This window comes from Aspergillus luchuensis, chromosome 4 (genome assembly GCF_016861625.1).
Source record: "Aspergillus luchuensis IFO 4308 DNA, chromosome 4, nearly complete sequence".
In the NCBI taxonomy this organism is placed as follows: domain Eukaryota; kingdom Fungi; phylum Ascomycota; class Eurotiomycetes; order Eurotiales; family Aspergillaceae; genus Aspergillus; species Aspergillus luchuensis.
Window position 1 is genome coordinate 2,052,417 of NC_054852.1, and position 15,953 is coordinate 2,068,369.

Consider the following 15,953-nt stretch of genomic DNA (forward strand, 5'->3'; position numbering starts at 1 on the left):
ATCACAGTCTCTCTTTTCGTTTTTACCGAAGGAGGCAGAGAGATCATGACAAAACTTGCGGGCAATAGTGGCTAGCGTGCAAAGATAGCCGTACATGTTACACGCATCTACCATAGAATATTACGCAAGACATGCAAACAGACCATGAGTAAACGATTATGAAAGTCTAATTATACAACTTCAATAATGTGGCAGATATACATGTTCGAAAAGCCCAACCAGCACGCAAATGTTAAACAATTTCGGGCAATCTTGTCACACTCTAAAACACGGGAGGCAATGCACGCATAATCCGCAGCGAAAGTGTCTGCCTCAACCCTCAGGCGGATGGATTCCCAGCCCTCACCAAGGATTTGACAGGCAGACACACAAATTAATCTACACTCAAAAAGCCCTTCCACTCCTGGTCCTACCGATCGTATAATACTTCTCGACTGGACTCGAACCAAGGGCCAGCGTATCGAAACGATCGACACCCATGGTCTCCAAGTTGCTGTAGCCAGAGAGATAGAATCCAATCACAACCACGAGGTACGTAAGAACGAGGATAGAGCCCTTAAAATAGTTGCTCTTTCCTTCGCCGTGCACGTAGGAGAGCAAAAAGACACAAAGGATCACGGACACCATGTCCCACTGCGGGAAGATAAGGCTGTAAGGGAAAGGTTGTTAGCAAGGTTTCTTGCTTCACATATTGTTTCTAAGGGACAAAAAGTACGGCATGATCAAACATACTTGAAGGTGTGGCTTAGTAGCTCAGAAGGATCGATGACGCGGGCGTAGAGAGCACTGAATAGAACTAAAGCAGGAATCTGCAGAAGGCAGACCTGGAGAGCGTAGGCTGAACCAATCTCCATGGACAGCGCGATATTACCGTTCATAGCAAACGAAATAGCGTTCTGTGGGCCAGATGAATAAGTTAATCTGATCTTACTGGCAGCGGTTATTGAGGAATACATACCAGAAACTCTGTTGTGTTGGGGACCAGGGCAAAGAGCGTGATTCCAAGGAACTTTTCATCGATGTCGACACTTTCCAAGACCACGTCCACCGTGTTCACGAGGATTTCTGCGATGACAGCATAAAGAATAGTAGCACCCAGAAGTATTACAGAACTTCTCGTTTTACTCCAGTTGGGTGCATCATGACCGCCGCTAGTATGGCCAGGCTCCAACCCGATATCCTCGCTTTCCTCAAGCAAGGTCTTCACTTGATCAGCGGGACTTTTAGCCGCTTGACGCGTGCTTGCTTGCTGGGCCAAGGGCTTCCTTGTTCGGGCCGCATCGCGAGCGGCAACAGCAGCAGCCGTTGCGGCAACCTCTGTCACCTGGCGCACAAGATCCTCATTGTCTTCATTGGACAGACCAGTGAAATTTCTCAGCTTGGGGTTGCTATCGTCGCCTTCCGTCCGAGGGGGCACAAGGTATGGTGTTGTGCTCTTTCCTTGCAAAGAGGAGGTAGAGTCGGATTGGGCGTTATGATCATTGGGGTTTTCAGATAGTCCGACCTGCTTTAGAGACTGCCCCAGTATGCGCTTGTACAGTTGAGAATCCCGAACCGAGCCCTTGGTGATGGAACCACCAGTGCTCCCAGCCTGAATGTGAGGGAAATCGCCGTGTCGAGCTTCGTAGGCGGCTTGTTCGTTTGCGAGAGCTACAGCCTTCTTCTCCTCTACTTCTGTCGCCCAGATGAGAGCAGCATGGGTCCTCAGCGTGAACCATAACCCGATGACGTAGGACAGGAACAAGAATATAGCAGCGAACCACGAATATGGCTGGACGGCCTTCCGGAAGAAGCTGTCATTCACGGCCGGCGTCTGAGAAAAATAACAGCGACGACAATCGCTGTCCTCTGTTCCTACAGTGGTAACGCATAAGCGGCAGTTGAGCTCATGCTAAAAACCAGGTTGTCAGCGAAAGTGCTAGATGGACAATCACACAGCAGACAGTGACACTTACGCTGCCATATATCTGGTAAAAGAGCGTGGGTCCGAATGCAGCAATAACCGCAAACATCAGCATTGTCGACGTGACGCCCGCAGACTTCACATTGAACCGCTGGGTCTTGCGCTTGATAGCGCCAAAGCACATGGAAAGTCCCGGAAGAAATAGGATACCTGCAAAGATGCTACCGATAATGCTGCCCTCAACAAGTTGCCCTTTGCCTTCGGTTAAAGCAACACAGTAAAGATAGACTTCAACTACGGTCGAGAAGAAGGCATTCACAGCTGCACCCATGCCCATGGAGGATTGAGCGGAAATCGATGCAACGGCCTGTCCAATGAAATAGGCCAAGGGAATGATGGAGACAAGCGCAAGGGTGAATATAAGACCTGGGTGCGTGATGGCAGATTGGAGGCCCAGTGTCTCGCTGAGAAGAAAGTAGTCAAAAATGACGAATAATACGACACCAAGAAGGTTGATCAAAAAAATGTTGGTCCCGCCGACAGTATACTTCCAATATCTCAACCCTGCTGCACGATAGGTGCATAACAGGACGGATGAGGAGGACCCGGGACTGAGTCTGGTGTAGGTGGTGTCGGAATGGTACGACAGAGCCAAGGGGTGACGACGAAGGTGATCAAACAGGATAATGGTCACACGTCCCATGGGAATCCAGAAGACCAATAACCAGCAAAGCAGCGAGACTAGAAGCATTAGAGGCCCTACGAGAAAGTAGAAAAAGACGAAGAATACGACGCGGCCAAGCGTCCACTCGCCACGACCGAATAGGCGCCGCTTAGGATGGCTAAGGGGACTCTCTCGAGGGCTGCCCCTTTGCGTTCGCCCTAGAAGACTATCTTGTTCGCTGGCCGAGTCGACACTGTTTCTTCTTCTCCCGACCAGTGACCGATCGCGTCGAGGTCCGAAGAACAGCCGGCCATGCTCTAAGTCGCCATTCTGCCATTGTTCGTACTCACTAATGCTGCGGCCTTCACCCTCGTCTTCTTCTGCGTAATTTTCGTCCGTGTCCAGACGGACGAAGGAACCAAATGGATATATCAAGTACCACGAAAGCCCCGAGAAGACTCTCCCATATTCTAGTGCGCTGGGGGAATATGCGAAGACGAAACAAGCGACAGCACCTGTAAGCGCAGCCAAGGCTAACCACCAACCAAAAAATACTGTCCACAGAAGGTTAGTCAAGAACAACAAGTTGCCCACGCGACCGCCAGGCGACGAATGGATATCGCCTTCGGCGGTCTTTTCTACCGAACGGCTCTTTTTGTACAAGGCAGGTTTCCAGAGCCTTATCCCAAAAGGGTGAGTCTCGTTGATGGCCTGCTGGCGATCCTTCAGCGTGAAGCTTTCGGCATCACTAGTCTCTGCTTCATCTTCATCATTGTTATCGTTACTATCAGGGCTCCCACTCTCCGACTGTTCAGCCGAAGGCTCTAATTCCGTACCCGGATCAGGCAGGCCAGTCACTTCTTCGCTTTCGTTTTCGGTTTCCGGTTGAATCAATGGGCTGTTCATGCGAGCATTGAGTCTTCGTCGCAGAGTCGAGCTCTGTTTTCTCAAGGGACGTATCCTAGGCGATGACTGGGGATTGGACGCGTGTTGCAGAGCTATATCCTCCTCTACTTCTTGTACATCATCCTCCGTAGAAAATTCCTGCCCCTTGTGAGGTACCTGTCGCTTAGAAGACATACGGCGTGTTACAGATGGTTTCCTCGGTCTGTCGGGCTGCAGCGGTGGGGTGGAAGTCGACTGAGAGGTAGGCATGCGACTCGAGCTTTCTGGCTGGTTTTCTTCCAGACGGGGATCAAGGTCCATCCTTGCGGGAGAATCCAAGGTCCCTACAGGAGAAATTAGTCTTTAGGATCACAACGGGGCAAAGAAGCGAGAGAGCGCACCATAGTTCCGCCTGGATTGTGTCGCATTCCTCTGCTGACGGTAAGCTCCAGATGACATATCCTCGTTATCGACGTTTGACGATGAGTCGGCGGGATCGATGGGATGAGAAGGACCCTGACCCTCCCTTTCGTCGTTGTTTGACATGGTTGGTCAGTTTGTTTCGAGACTCGATTTTCTTAGCAACTTTTTTTTTTTACCAGCCCCCTTTCACCGTCTTTGTGATGATCTTGGAAAAACAGGGAGGCTGGGGGATGCCAGGAAAAGGATAGTTCGAGAAACACTAGTAAAAGCGAGTGGCCTGCACTTGAAACAGAAACGGAGATATCTTTCTTTTAACATGAACCAAAAAGCGACTAAGTTACATGTTGGAGTAAGCCCAAGAAAAAAAAAACAATCCGGGACGGACAGAAAGCGAGAGGGTAGAGAAGCAGGCGCGAAATGAGAAAAGCAGCTAGCTAGTTAGTTAGATCATGAGATAAGGTCTCACTCGCATCCCCGCAGTCAGCTGAGACCTTAGATATGCAGGTCACAGACTCGACCAAGAAGGATTGCACAATTTCAAAGACGAGTCCAGCAATAGTATTTGAGCTGGATGCCGAGAGATTGACCCGGGTAGGCTGTGGGTTGAAGCTGATCAACATTTGACTGGAGAAGATGTGGATGTGTATCTACTGCGTACCACAGCGCTGACCAGCTACGTAATGCGTGTACCCCCTCGTTACGTACAGTACATACATTCACCATACGAGATATGGGATCGCATCGGATCTGCCTGAATGGCCTATTCTATTGCTTTGCTTCATGCTCTTGGTGCCGCTATTCTTTACTGTAAGATGGGCCTAACTCCAGCGTGACTGTTGTTAACATGTGTGTTTGGAATGGTGTCATATTATTCTAACAGTCCTGGTTGGGTGACATACCCACTCTACTAGGTAACCAGAGAATATTACATCACATGACCTGCTGCACTAGCCTCAGCCCTTGTGGCTGGTGTTTGTCCGAAGCGCTCTGCTGATATCAGCTAGTAGCCTACTTCGGGTTACCTCACCTAAACTAACAGCTAACTGCGGTACCTATCCCGCAAGAGCTCTCTCGACCCAGCTACCATAACCACGCTTTTCATCACCTTCACTGTGCCTCACAGTTCGGCTGTTTTCTTCCGATTTCTCAGATCCGATTCAAAAAGGACTCTAGTGGTTCCTGAGATTGCCCCCAATTCAAATAGGTCGCCGACGCCCAGTTCTTCGTGATTCACGCCTCGCTGTGGCCGTATCTAGGAGCGTCATACCTGGCAGTCCATCATGGCGCTCGACAACTATTATCGCAACAAGATTGAGAGCATGAAGCTCGAAATCATTCAGGGTCAGGCTGTCTTACGGAGACTGGAAGCACAGCGCAATGACTATAATTCGAGGGTGCGGTTACTTCGGGAAGAACTCGGCCTGCTTCAACAGCCTGGATCCTATGTCGGGGAGGTAGTCAAAGTGATGAGCACCAAGAAAGTCCTCGTCAAAGTGCATCCCGAGGGCAAATATGGTAAACCCCCTCTGCAAGTTTGCTCAGCTCGAGTCTTTGCTCGCTCAACTCCGTGCGTCTCTTACTAACCTCTCTTGGCGACGCTATAGTGGTGGACATCGCGGATGGCGTTGATATCAGCAAGCTCACTGTAGGAAAGAGGGTCGCTTTACTCTCGGATTCCTATAAGTTGGAGAAGATGCTACCCTCGTCGGTTGACCCGCTGGTGTCGCTAATGATGGTCGAGAAGGTGCCTGATAGCACGTATGACATGATTGGTGGACTCGACCAGCAGATCAAGGAAATCAAGGAAGTCATCGAGCTTGGCTTAAAACATCCGGAGTTGTTCGAGTCGCTTGGTATTGCACAGCCAAAGGGAGTACTACTCTACGGACCTCCAGGAACCGGCAAAACCCTGCTTGCCCGAGCGGTAGCCCATCACACCGATTGTCGGTTTATCAGAGTGAGCGGATCGGAATTGGTGCAAAAATACATCGGTGAAGGTAGCCGTATGGTTCGCGAGCTATTCGTAATGGCTCGAGAGCATGCTCCCAGTATCATATTCATGGATGAGATCGACAGCATTGGATCCAGCCGTATAGACTCGGCGGGTTCGGGTGATTCAGAGGTACAGCGGACGATGCTTGAGCTTCTCAATCAATTGGACGGATTTGAGCCTACCAAAAACATCAAGATCATCATGGCCACCAACCGGCTTGACATCCTGGACCCGGCCTTGCTACGTCCTGGCCGGATTGACCGGAAGATTGAGTTCCCCCCGCCGTCGTGAGTATCCCTTGTGACTTGGCTCTTGTCAGGTGAAGATTATGTTACGATTTGCTAATCGATTTCCGTCTTACAGGGTGGAAGCACGTGCCGATATTTTGCGAATCCACTCGCGGTCGATGAACTTGACGCGAGGCATCAACCTAACGAAGATTGCGGAGAAGATGAACGGATGTTCTGGAGCTGAACTGAAGGGTGTGTGTACGGAAGCAGGCATGTACGCTCTGCGAGAGCGGCGAGTACATGTTACTCAGGAGGATTTCGACCTAGCCACCGCCAAGATCCTCAACAAGCACGACGACAAAGAAGTCGCGGTCTCCAAGCTTTTCAAGTAAAGAAGGGTTGGCGTGTGAATAGTACCAGATCACTACAGCAAGAACTATTGGCATTTATTTTCGATGTTCTCTGATGGCCGCCTCGGCGACATCGCCACATATGTATTCCAATCATAACACCCACACATAATTCTTCTCAGTGTCCCTGTTGGAGACCGGGTATGTGTGTGTGTGTGACGTTGAGGTCTAAGATGGGCCTCCCTGTGCGCATACAGTATCGTAATCGGGGGTTTTTTAGCGGTCGGGTGGACGCGAAGAATAAGTCTCAGATCTGGCCGTACTACTAGGCATAAGTACACCCTTGTGACTACATAGTTGGTTGACATACGGCCCATTATTAAGAGTCCGGAAGGGTAAGGCGTAGCAAACCAATGAAGTGCGTCTTTCATTGGATGCTCAGGAGATGATCATCTCGTCATCTACTTCACATAGTCAGGCATGGCCTACTTTGTAGTACTTGGGCAATACTTACTGCGTGATTACCATATCTATTTGGTCTTAAGTCTGGCATTGTCTACTGGCGGATGAATGGATGAACTACATGATGCTTCGATGATCGTGTCATAGATCTTATTCATGCCCAATATCTTGCCTAACCCGGGGAGATGTGCCACAGTCGCCTCCCCTTTCCCCGGATGCTTGTATGACGTATGCCGTATGGAAAGGAAGCTTTTATTGGGGAGACTGCAGCGCCATGTTTCTTCAAGACCGATCAGGGGAGGGTGAGGTCTTAGTGAAATGTTATCAAGGTCAAGGCACATGCACTGTGGCTGCTTACCTGCCTCTTTACGTGATCGCAAGAGTTTCTTTTTGGGCTTATAAGGGAAGTACAGATCAGCTAGTGAGTAAGTACTAGTACTGTGTGCTGCAGTGATCGACAAGATGGTAGCAAGTGAGCTCAACTGACCGCCAAGAATTCACTACTGACTGTATAGTACACTTATGTACTAGATTGATATGTACTATGCCGAAGTCTACCTACTCTCTGTCTGTCCATCGCCAGGAATCTTGTGCAACACCAGGCTTGGCAGAGGGATGGGCAACATGGATTCGGCGACAGCCAAGCCGCCAAGATGGACCTGAAATAAGTAGGGTTTGCAGGGGAGGAAGTTTGACTGCGATGTGATAGGCAGTTATAGTAAATTCTTGTGAGACACGTATATCTGAATTAGCCTGTATAATGGAATAGGCTCCCATAAACATACTTCGGCATGTACGGTGTGCAGCTGCAAGGCTAGGAAGGTTTCGCCAATTTTACCACATCTTACTTTCAAGCTCCGCGTGATCAATTAGTATGGAAGTATGAAAGGCAAAAATCTTATGGTGACTCTGGGGGGTTTACAGGATGACGTCTGGGGTAGCTTGGGTCAGGCCATAGTACTACACAGGAGGAGATGGCATGACATGTATTTTGTTGCTTGTGTTGGCAGCGGATCGCCAGCATCTACGCGGAGGAAACATGAGCAGGTCACCGCCTATTATACATCTAGATAATACTTACTAGTTACTTGGAAAATTACTTTCAAGGAACTTCGCCATCCATTTACTGGGGAAGTTGGGACTGTGGATGATGTAAATAGATATGTTCCATGTAACGGACTACTGTAGAGACTCGCTCGGCGTTAAAGCAGTGCCCATAACGCCTAAATGTATTCTCATCCCTAGCATCGTCTGGACGTCCGGAGCACAAAGTCCGAAACTCAGGTACGGAGTATTGATAGGCTTCATAGCGGCTTTCCAGAATCCCGACTGGCCGGTTGATCTCCGGTTGACGCGTCGAGAGGAAGAACTTTGACGTGCGCGTGACCAGCGGGTCCTTGTCTTAATAATCAACTTTTTGTGCTGCAGTCTCTTGGGATTGGGATGAATTGTTACTACTCTGTACAGTAAAATAACTGGAGTCAGTAAGTAGTCCGTGGATTATTGAGTACTAGTATTGTTTTGTTGAATGGAAAATGCGCAGGGTCTCGGCTCAAGTGGGGCAGTCCAGATCTGATGACCTTCCCAGAAGGTGGATCACTTTTCCTTTCCACCCCCCCTTTTCTTTCTGGATGGTTATGGACTAACAGTTAGGTCTCCATTTTTTCACTCCATAATAGACAGTCTCGTACGAGAAACCGGGAGATGCAATGGGGTGGAATTAATGGAACCCCTGGGGGAAGCGGGGAGGATTTCTACTATTGGATGATTAGGAAGGCACAGGTCGCTGTACTTTCCCAAATTTACCTACACATTACTACTATATCTTTAGTATTTCATTATACTCTTTCTTCCTCCAATTTTTCTTTCCACTATAGTAGTGCTTCTACCTGGTAGTAGAGTAAGTACTAGTCATTCCATGGTATTCTAGATAAGATGAAGACTCTAGGAGAAATTATTTCCATCTGCCCCAAATTTCTCCCTCGTCTCCCCACGGAATTCAACCCATCTGGGACAAGGCAGCTCAAATAGGTAATCTGCCAGGACGCCGGCCTCGGCAGCCATGCATTGGTCACCGTCCATCTTTTTTACTCTTTTGCCAGATCATCATCATCCAGCCTAAACTTTAGAGCCCTGTCTTAGCTATTCTATTTCTGATTCAATATTATTATTCACTATCTTACTTAATTTTTCTGTTATCTCTTCCAATAAGAGAGAGTTGTCCGTTTTTATGTCATTACCTTGTTATCCGACTTATGTTGGGGTATGCTTATCGGCTTTCATTTTCTGTCACCATTTCTGGTTCACTATGTAGTCTATCTAGTACTACCTTATCCGACTTGAAGTTTCTCACCCCCTGTCCTCTTTTTTCCTTTTTTACTTACTGATAATCGGAGGAAAAGAGGGCTTGGCTGGACAGGAGGCAAGATGCATTCTCCATCCGGATAAGATGGTCCGTCCTTTAAAACCCAATCACACCGATGCTACCACCCCCCTTCTTAGATAGCAGATAGTAGTAGGTGGTCATAGTAGTTCTACAGCGTGGTACAGTAGTAAGTTGGTGACTGGCTAATGGCCAATGCATAATCTACTAAGTACGTAGTTAGCTGTTCTCATTCTTTCCCAATTACCCAACTCTTAGTACCCCCTTCCCCCCGGGGGGAAGAAAACAAAGGTGTGGGCCTATCCTTCCGGTCCGTCTGGAGTCATGCATGGTCTGGCTAATTAGGTGATCTCTGGCTGCTTCTTCTGCTCCTTCTTCCTCTTCTTTGCCTTTGCCTTCCTTTCCCCCTCTCACCCCCAACCTGCGACCCACCCTGGCGGATTGGATGAATGCTTGGCCCGTCTGATGATCTGGCCGGAGTACCGAGTACAACCTGCAGCTCCCATCTATCTATTCATTCTCTCAGGCCCATCCGAAGTAGATCACTGGCTCGGCTCGCATGGTAAACCTCCCCCCATGTAGGTCGCTGCTGAGGTGAGGATCTTGCCATCCTCTCGCCTTCTTGCCCGTTGTCCGTTTCAAGTGGTTGCATGAATTTAGTCTGCTCTATCCTCTTGGGTTCCCACACCGGCTTCCTTCTTTTGGCTCTCTCTTCATTGCCGTCTGTGTTGTTCCTTTAATTTTCTTTTACCTTTTCTTTTCTTTTTTTCGCTATATAAGAATAAGTATTTAACTGCCTCCTCCCCGGCTACTGTTGTCAACGAGGTTTCCTTTTATTTCCAAACCTTCTTGCCTACAGGCTCGTATGCACCCCTATCTACGGCTCTTTATCTTCCTTCCCCGTATTTGAAAAATTAAGCTCTGGAGGCACCCACCCCCCAATTCCACCGGCATTCTAGAAGCCATCTTTCCTCCCCTTGAAGCCTTCCTCCTGCCTACTGGTCCTTTCACCCGATAGGGTCCCACGGACACGCTTGTTCAGTCACTTCCATTGTCTACTGGGTAGGTAATATTTCGTTGTTCGTGCTTGTTTCAACATCCGCGAACTAGTAACAGAGAACACTCATACTTCATCCTATCGTGATGCAGCATACACATTGACTGTCCTGCGCAAATCGGCCCGACCAGCCCGTCAGAGGAGAAAGAAGTACTATATACATCCAAGCATTATATAGCATTTCTAGATCCTATTATTAGCCACCCTGCCCAACTACCCAACCAGCTGGCCTGAGTGGTGCAGATTGCGCACGAACAACTTCCTGATCGTCGTCCACTAGTCCGGTGATCTCATTCTTGTCGCATTGCCACTCTTCCTTTCGCTGCCCCCCCGTGACACTTCTTCTTTGGACGCCCAGAGCCTCTGTATAACTCCCTAGTATGTCCAGCGGTGAGCTATGGTCCACTTTAGTCACCGCAATCGATCCCGGTAGTACCAAAGCCATGCCCATCATCCTTCAATCGACCATCGATCTTCTGGAGACAGAACTAGCCAAGGCTAGAGCGGCGCTCCATGAGATCCAACCTACGGCATGCTCTTTATTTACGAAGCGAGATGAGCTCGCTTTGGGTGCCGTGGCAGCATATCGTCAAAATCTCATCGACCGTGCGCCGGACTTTTTCTACGGCGCGAGTCGGTTGACCCCCAAGGAGCTGGGACTTGTCCCGGCTGTCCGCGAAGTACAGGCGGACGATGATGAAGATGATCATGTAAAGACCTCGTCCAAGCAACACCTTCGGCCTGTCCAGCCGATTGCGCCCAAGCGCGCTTCTTTGGCCGATGTCTTATCCAACAGTCTAATCCTCGACCATATGGCCCCATATCTGTCAGCTTCCTCATTGTTGGCTCTAGCATCTACTTCCCGCCAGGTTCGGTCATCGATAGTGGACACTCCCTACATTTTCCGCCACCTTGATCTGACCCAATGTCGTGGTGCGAAACCAGCCAGCACATCTGCGACAGACTCGGCGGAGCAAGTAGGGAGTGGTGAGCAAGGGGAAGACTCCGCAGTCGAGGATGAAGTTCATTCTGCGCCTCTGAGGGGCATCTTTGCTAGTCTCCAAAGGCAGTCGATCCTGCAGGACGTGCGCACATTGGTTCTGGATGGGCTGTCCGTTCCAGCGGATTTGCTTGCGGAAATTATCCTCACAGATCGCTTCAACGTCAACGTTCTATCTATAAGGGAGTGCCGCCATCTCAATGAGCGGAAACTGATGCAGGTGCTGACCCATGCGGTACGGCCTTCTCGTCCTAAGGGCACACCCCGCGTTAAAGGAATCTATCACTTTACTCCCCTCCAACAGTCTCGTGCGGTGATCCGCAGCAGATACCGCGACTGGTGGAGCTCGAGATGTGGCAGCCAATCGTCCATTACTCCGAGTCCGGAAAACGGGTCTGCAACTAGTGAAGTTGCTGAAAGTGCCACACAGCAACAGGATGCATGGTATCGCTCGTCCGGGCAGCTCTTCAAGCGGAGCATTGAGGATGGCTGGGCAGAGACAATCAAGCAGTGCGAAGGTATCATTGCATTTGACGCTGTTTTGTGCCGTGGTCCTCGTCACGACGTTGATCTTTCCACTCCCATGCCGGAAGGCCAGAGTGCATCTCAGCCAGAGGGCCGGCCGCCGCTTGCGCCAAAACTGGCAACTGTTGCACTAGGGCCCCGAGGATGCGATGGCTGCCACACCTCACCCGAAGGCCCGACCTTCTGGGGCCAGTCCCCGGGTGAAAACCTTCCCCTGCTGACGCCGCCACCGCTCCACTCTTCCTCTGTAGTCGAGGCCAAAAGGCCGGTGTTGATTCCGGACGAGCAGCCAAGTCTAATCGCTCGCTGCACAGATTGCTTGACAGATCGGTGGTGCCATCGTTGCAATAAATGGTTCTGTGAGGATTGCCTGCCTCATCCAGAGCGTGTACGGAACAATCTTTCGCCGCACCAGACAGCGTTCAGAAACCCGCAGAGCAATCTGGGTAGTACTGAACAGTCCGAAGATCATAGGGTTCGTATCTGAGAGGCGCCGTATGATGTAGAAAAATTGTCTGACTAGATTGAACAGCAATTCAGCCGCGGTGTAAGCAAAGATTGCTGGGAATGCGGTCCAACGGTAAGTCAATGAGACTACAGTTATGTTTGCCGCTGTTCTAACAGCTTGTGCAGTGTGTCCAGTGCAAGACGGAATGCCAGCGAACTTGCCAAAGCTGCCGTGGTGAATATTGTGTTGAGCACAATGAGGGATGTTCGTCGACGATGGTATGCTCCTTGAGTCACCCAAACCCCTTTTGCGGCTCACATTGACCTTGCTGACATTCTCACAGTGCGATTGGTGCAATGCCAGTACCCGGCATCGGGTGAGAGAACTGTACTGACATCCTGTGCGAGTCGAGGCTCCCATGAGCTAGTTTGGAGCAGACACGCAATTCTGAGATCCTTCAAACATTCAAGTATTCTCAACCTCTCTCAGCCTGATCTCATCTTGCTATATTGAGGCTTTTTATCCGTTAGGGTTCACGATCTCGTCTCTTTCATTTTTTCTTCAAATTTTTTTCTTTCTTTTGGTAGTACTATATTAGCCGGCGTGCTTTTCTCGCCACTCAGAATACCACTGCAGCGCGTATGATTTAGCCATAATTTGAGTGTATCTAGCTTGAAAGGGTTGTAGGCCTTAGGATGCAAGAGGAGGTAAAATAATGATCGTTAACTGTCAAAAAGTAGTAGTAAGATGGAGTAGTAGTAGGGAAAGTGGACAGTAAACAGCCTGAAGTTAGATGACAAATCGGCGCTTGGAGTTCCAGAAGGCACGCGGTGTTTCGCAACCTGAGATGAGCCGCAATGGCTGATGTATGCATGCATTCTTTTCATCATTCATCGCCTCCCCCCCCGCCCACCATCATTCTTAATCTCTGATTCATGATGGTCTCCGCTACTGCCCTCGTCTCCACTCTCCCCTCCACACTCTCCTTCCCTTTGCTTCCTCACATACCTCTTTCCCTCCCGCTTCGGATATCATGACGGGGAACCAAGGTTCCTTGCGCTGGTCGTCGCAATTGACCGTTGCTCCAGCCCAGCAAATTCCCAAGCTTTCCGGCGATAAGATCATACTGCCGCCATCCGCGCTCGAGCAGCTTCTCGCGGCTGCCCCGCTTCAAGAGGTAACTTCGTCAGGTCCAGCACGCCCATACACCAGCACTTTCGATCCTTTCAATCCGCACACCTTCGCCGCCGAGTCCCAGGCGCGCGAACGGGCGGTGGATCGCCAGCAGCAATTGCCCCATCCGCTTACGTTCCGCATCGTGAATCCTCAGAACGAGCGGGTGGTATATGCTGGCGTTCGTGAGTTCTCTGCGCCGGAGAACGAGATTGGTCTCAGTACCTTTTTGCGCGGGGCACTTGGCATTGATGCCACTGGACCACCGTCACAACACGATGATGATGGTACTGATGGGGAAGTGACAGACGATGCGCCAGCCGCCCCGACCACGGTCACGGTCCATGCGCAGCAGTTACCAAAAGGTACTTATGTCCGTCTGCGCCCTCTAGAAGCTGGATACGACCCGGGGAATTGGAAGGCTTTGCTTGAACAACAGCTGCGGGACAATTACACCACATTAACCTCTGGAGAGGTCCTCACTGTTGCAGGGGGGCGCGATCAGTCATTCCAGTTCTTGGTTGACAAAGTTGAGCCTCATGGCAATGGCATCTGCGTTGTGGATACGGACTTGGAAGTGGATATTGTCGCCTTGACGGAGGATCAAGCCAGAGAAACGTTGGAGAAACGATTGGAGAAATCTGCTCGTGTCTCTGGGAATAGGGCAGGCACATCTGTTGGGGGCGAGTTGCGACTTGGTCAAGTTGTAACTGGCCAGGTTGCGCTTGGGGACTATGTCGACTACGAGGTCCACAAATGGGATCCTACGAATGCACTGGAAGTATCTGTCGAGGGTGCCGATGAGGCAGATCTCTGCCTCTTTGCCAGTCCCCTTTCTGCTCACCAGAGGAACCGACCGCGGGAAGATGAGCATGTTTTCAGTGACCTATCTAATCGGCCGACTAAACGGATTAGGATCCAACCGACAAATGTGGATATGGAAGGCGCTGAGATGCTGTACATATCGGTACATGCACCCACTTCCACCGCCAGTTCAGAAACTGGAGTTTCGGCGCTGCCGTATAGCCTACAGGTTCATGTGGGCTCGTCGCCCGCACAAGCTGAGAATGCTGCAGGCATCGAGCCAGAAAGCCATGAACCGGGTGATGTCCAGTGTAAGAACTGTCGTCAATGGGTACCTGAACGGACATTGATGCTACATGAGAACTTTTGCCTTCGAAACAACATCCTCTGCCCCCAGTGCCAGAACGTGTTCCAGAAGCGGTCTTCGGAATGGCAAAATCATTGGCATTGTCCTCATGACTCGGCTTATGGCACCGGCGACGCAGAAAAGAATCGACACAATCTCTTTTTTCACAGCAAGCGCTCCTGTAGTAGCTGTGGATTTGAGGCGGAGGACCTCCCACGTCTCGCTCAACACCGCACAACTGTCTGTCCGGCCAAGCCCATTTTGTGCCAATTTTGTCATCTTGTGGTCCCTCAAAAGAGTGAATCAGACCCTGAGATGGATGATCCGGACGTTTTAGTCTCCGGTCTCACACCACATGAATTGGTGGACGGTGGCCGGACAACCGAATGCCACCTTTGTGACAAAATCATCCGTCTTCGCGACATGAAGATGCACCTTCGCCATCATGATCTAGAACGCCTGTCTCGACCCACTCCTCGCATATGCTTAAATAAAAATTGCGGACGGACGCTTGACGGACGCGGTACGCAGACTGCAGTCAAGCTCGGTCTATGCAGCATCTGCTTTGGACCACTGTACGTAGATACTTACGATCCCGAAGGCAAAGCGCTCCGGCGGCGCATCGAGCGCCGCTACCTCTCTCAGATGATGAGCGGCTGCGGCAAATCATGGTGTCAAAACGAATACTGCAAGACGGGCAAGCAAGCTAGACCGTCTTCCACATCTGGTGTGGCTGCTCCGATGGGCGCGGCTGCTATTCTAGCCGCAGTGCGGCCTTTGCTTGACGCCGTCAATCTTCAAGGAGATGCGCCGAACACCGCTCCTTTCTACTTTTGCACGGATCAGGCAGGCCAGCAACGTCGCATTGCTGCAGAAATGCTCTCAGCTGAGGGCGCAGTAGCTGACGGCAAGACCTATGCATTGCCGTGGTGCGTTTCCGCCGTTGAAACCACGGCGGGGAATCTAGACAAGGCGCGCGAGTGGTTAGAAAATTGGGCGCCTGCGCAGGGGGAAGGCACATATTAGCTTCAGCGGTAAATAGAAATTTGTTAATATTGTCAAATACCATGCAGAATATTATCAGCCACTTAGGCAACGATACTATTCAAGAGGCCTGCTACGCACTTGTGGCTGGAAGATATCCCTCAGACTTGATATTATATTTGAACTCTTTTCGTGGACATCTAAATTCAGACTTTATAAATCTACGCAGTTCAAGGAACAATCCATGTCTCCTTAAAATGATATGTATAGAAGAAAGGGAGAGCTTAATGATTCGTTGTCATGATTTCAATCAGATATCGTCT

General features: G+C 50.1%; 4 protein-coding genes across 4 annotated transcripts; 3 read left to right on the top strand and 1 right to left on the bottom strand.

The window, feature by feature from the left end:
- Nucleotides 1–384: 384 nt before the first annotated feature.
- Nucleotides 385–3,998, bottom strand: AKAW2_40705A (calcium/hydrogen antiporter; the record flags this gene model as incomplete). The annotated part of the gene is made up of 5 exons (XM_041689063.1): nucleotides 385–649; nucleotides 733–896; nucleotides 959–1,891; nucleotides 1,956–3,796; nucleotides 3,854–3,998. The coding sequence occupies 5 exons, from the start codon at nucleotides 3,996–3,998 to the stop codon at nucleotides 385–387; spliced, it is 3,348 nt and encodes a 1,115-aa protein (XP_041542785.1).
- Nucleotides 3,999–5,155: 1,157 nt separating this feature from the next.
- Nucleotides 5,156–6,490, top strand: RPT6 (proteasome regulatory particle base subunit RPT6; the record flags this gene model as incomplete). Its single annotated transcript, XM_041689064.1, has 3 exons — nucleotides 5,156–5,390; nucleotides 5,480–6,155; nucleotides 6,232–6,490. 3 exons carry the CDS (start codon nucleotides 5,156–5,158, stop codon nucleotides 6,488–6,490), a joined length of 1,170 nt encoding a protein of 389 aa, XP_041542786.1.
- A 4,240-nt stretch (nucleotides 6,491–10,730) lies between these two features.
- Nucleotides 10,731–12,717, top strand: AKAW2_40707S (uncharacterized protein; the record flags this gene model as incomplete). Its single annotated transcript, XM_041689065.1, has 4 exons — nucleotides 10,731–12,350; nucleotides 12,408–12,455; nucleotides 12,509–12,601; nucleotides 12,667–12,717. The coding sequence occupies 4 exons, from the start codon at nucleotides 10,731–10,733 to the stop codon at nucleotides 12,715–12,717; spliced, it is 1,812 nt and encodes a 603-aa protein (XP_041542787.1).
- Nucleotides 12,718–13,356: 639 nt separating this feature from the next.
- On the top strand, nucleotides 13,357–15,672 carry AKAW2_40708S (putative ubiquitin fusion degradation protein (Ufd1); the record flags this gene model as incomplete). The annotated part of the gene is made up of 1 exon (XM_041689066.1): nucleotides 13,357–15,672. One exon carries the CDS (start codon nucleotides 13,357–13,359, stop codon nucleotides 15,670–15,672), a length of 2,316 nt encoding a protein of 771 aa, XP_041542788.1.
- Between the last annotated feature and the right edge of the window lie 281 nt (nucleotides 15,673–15,953).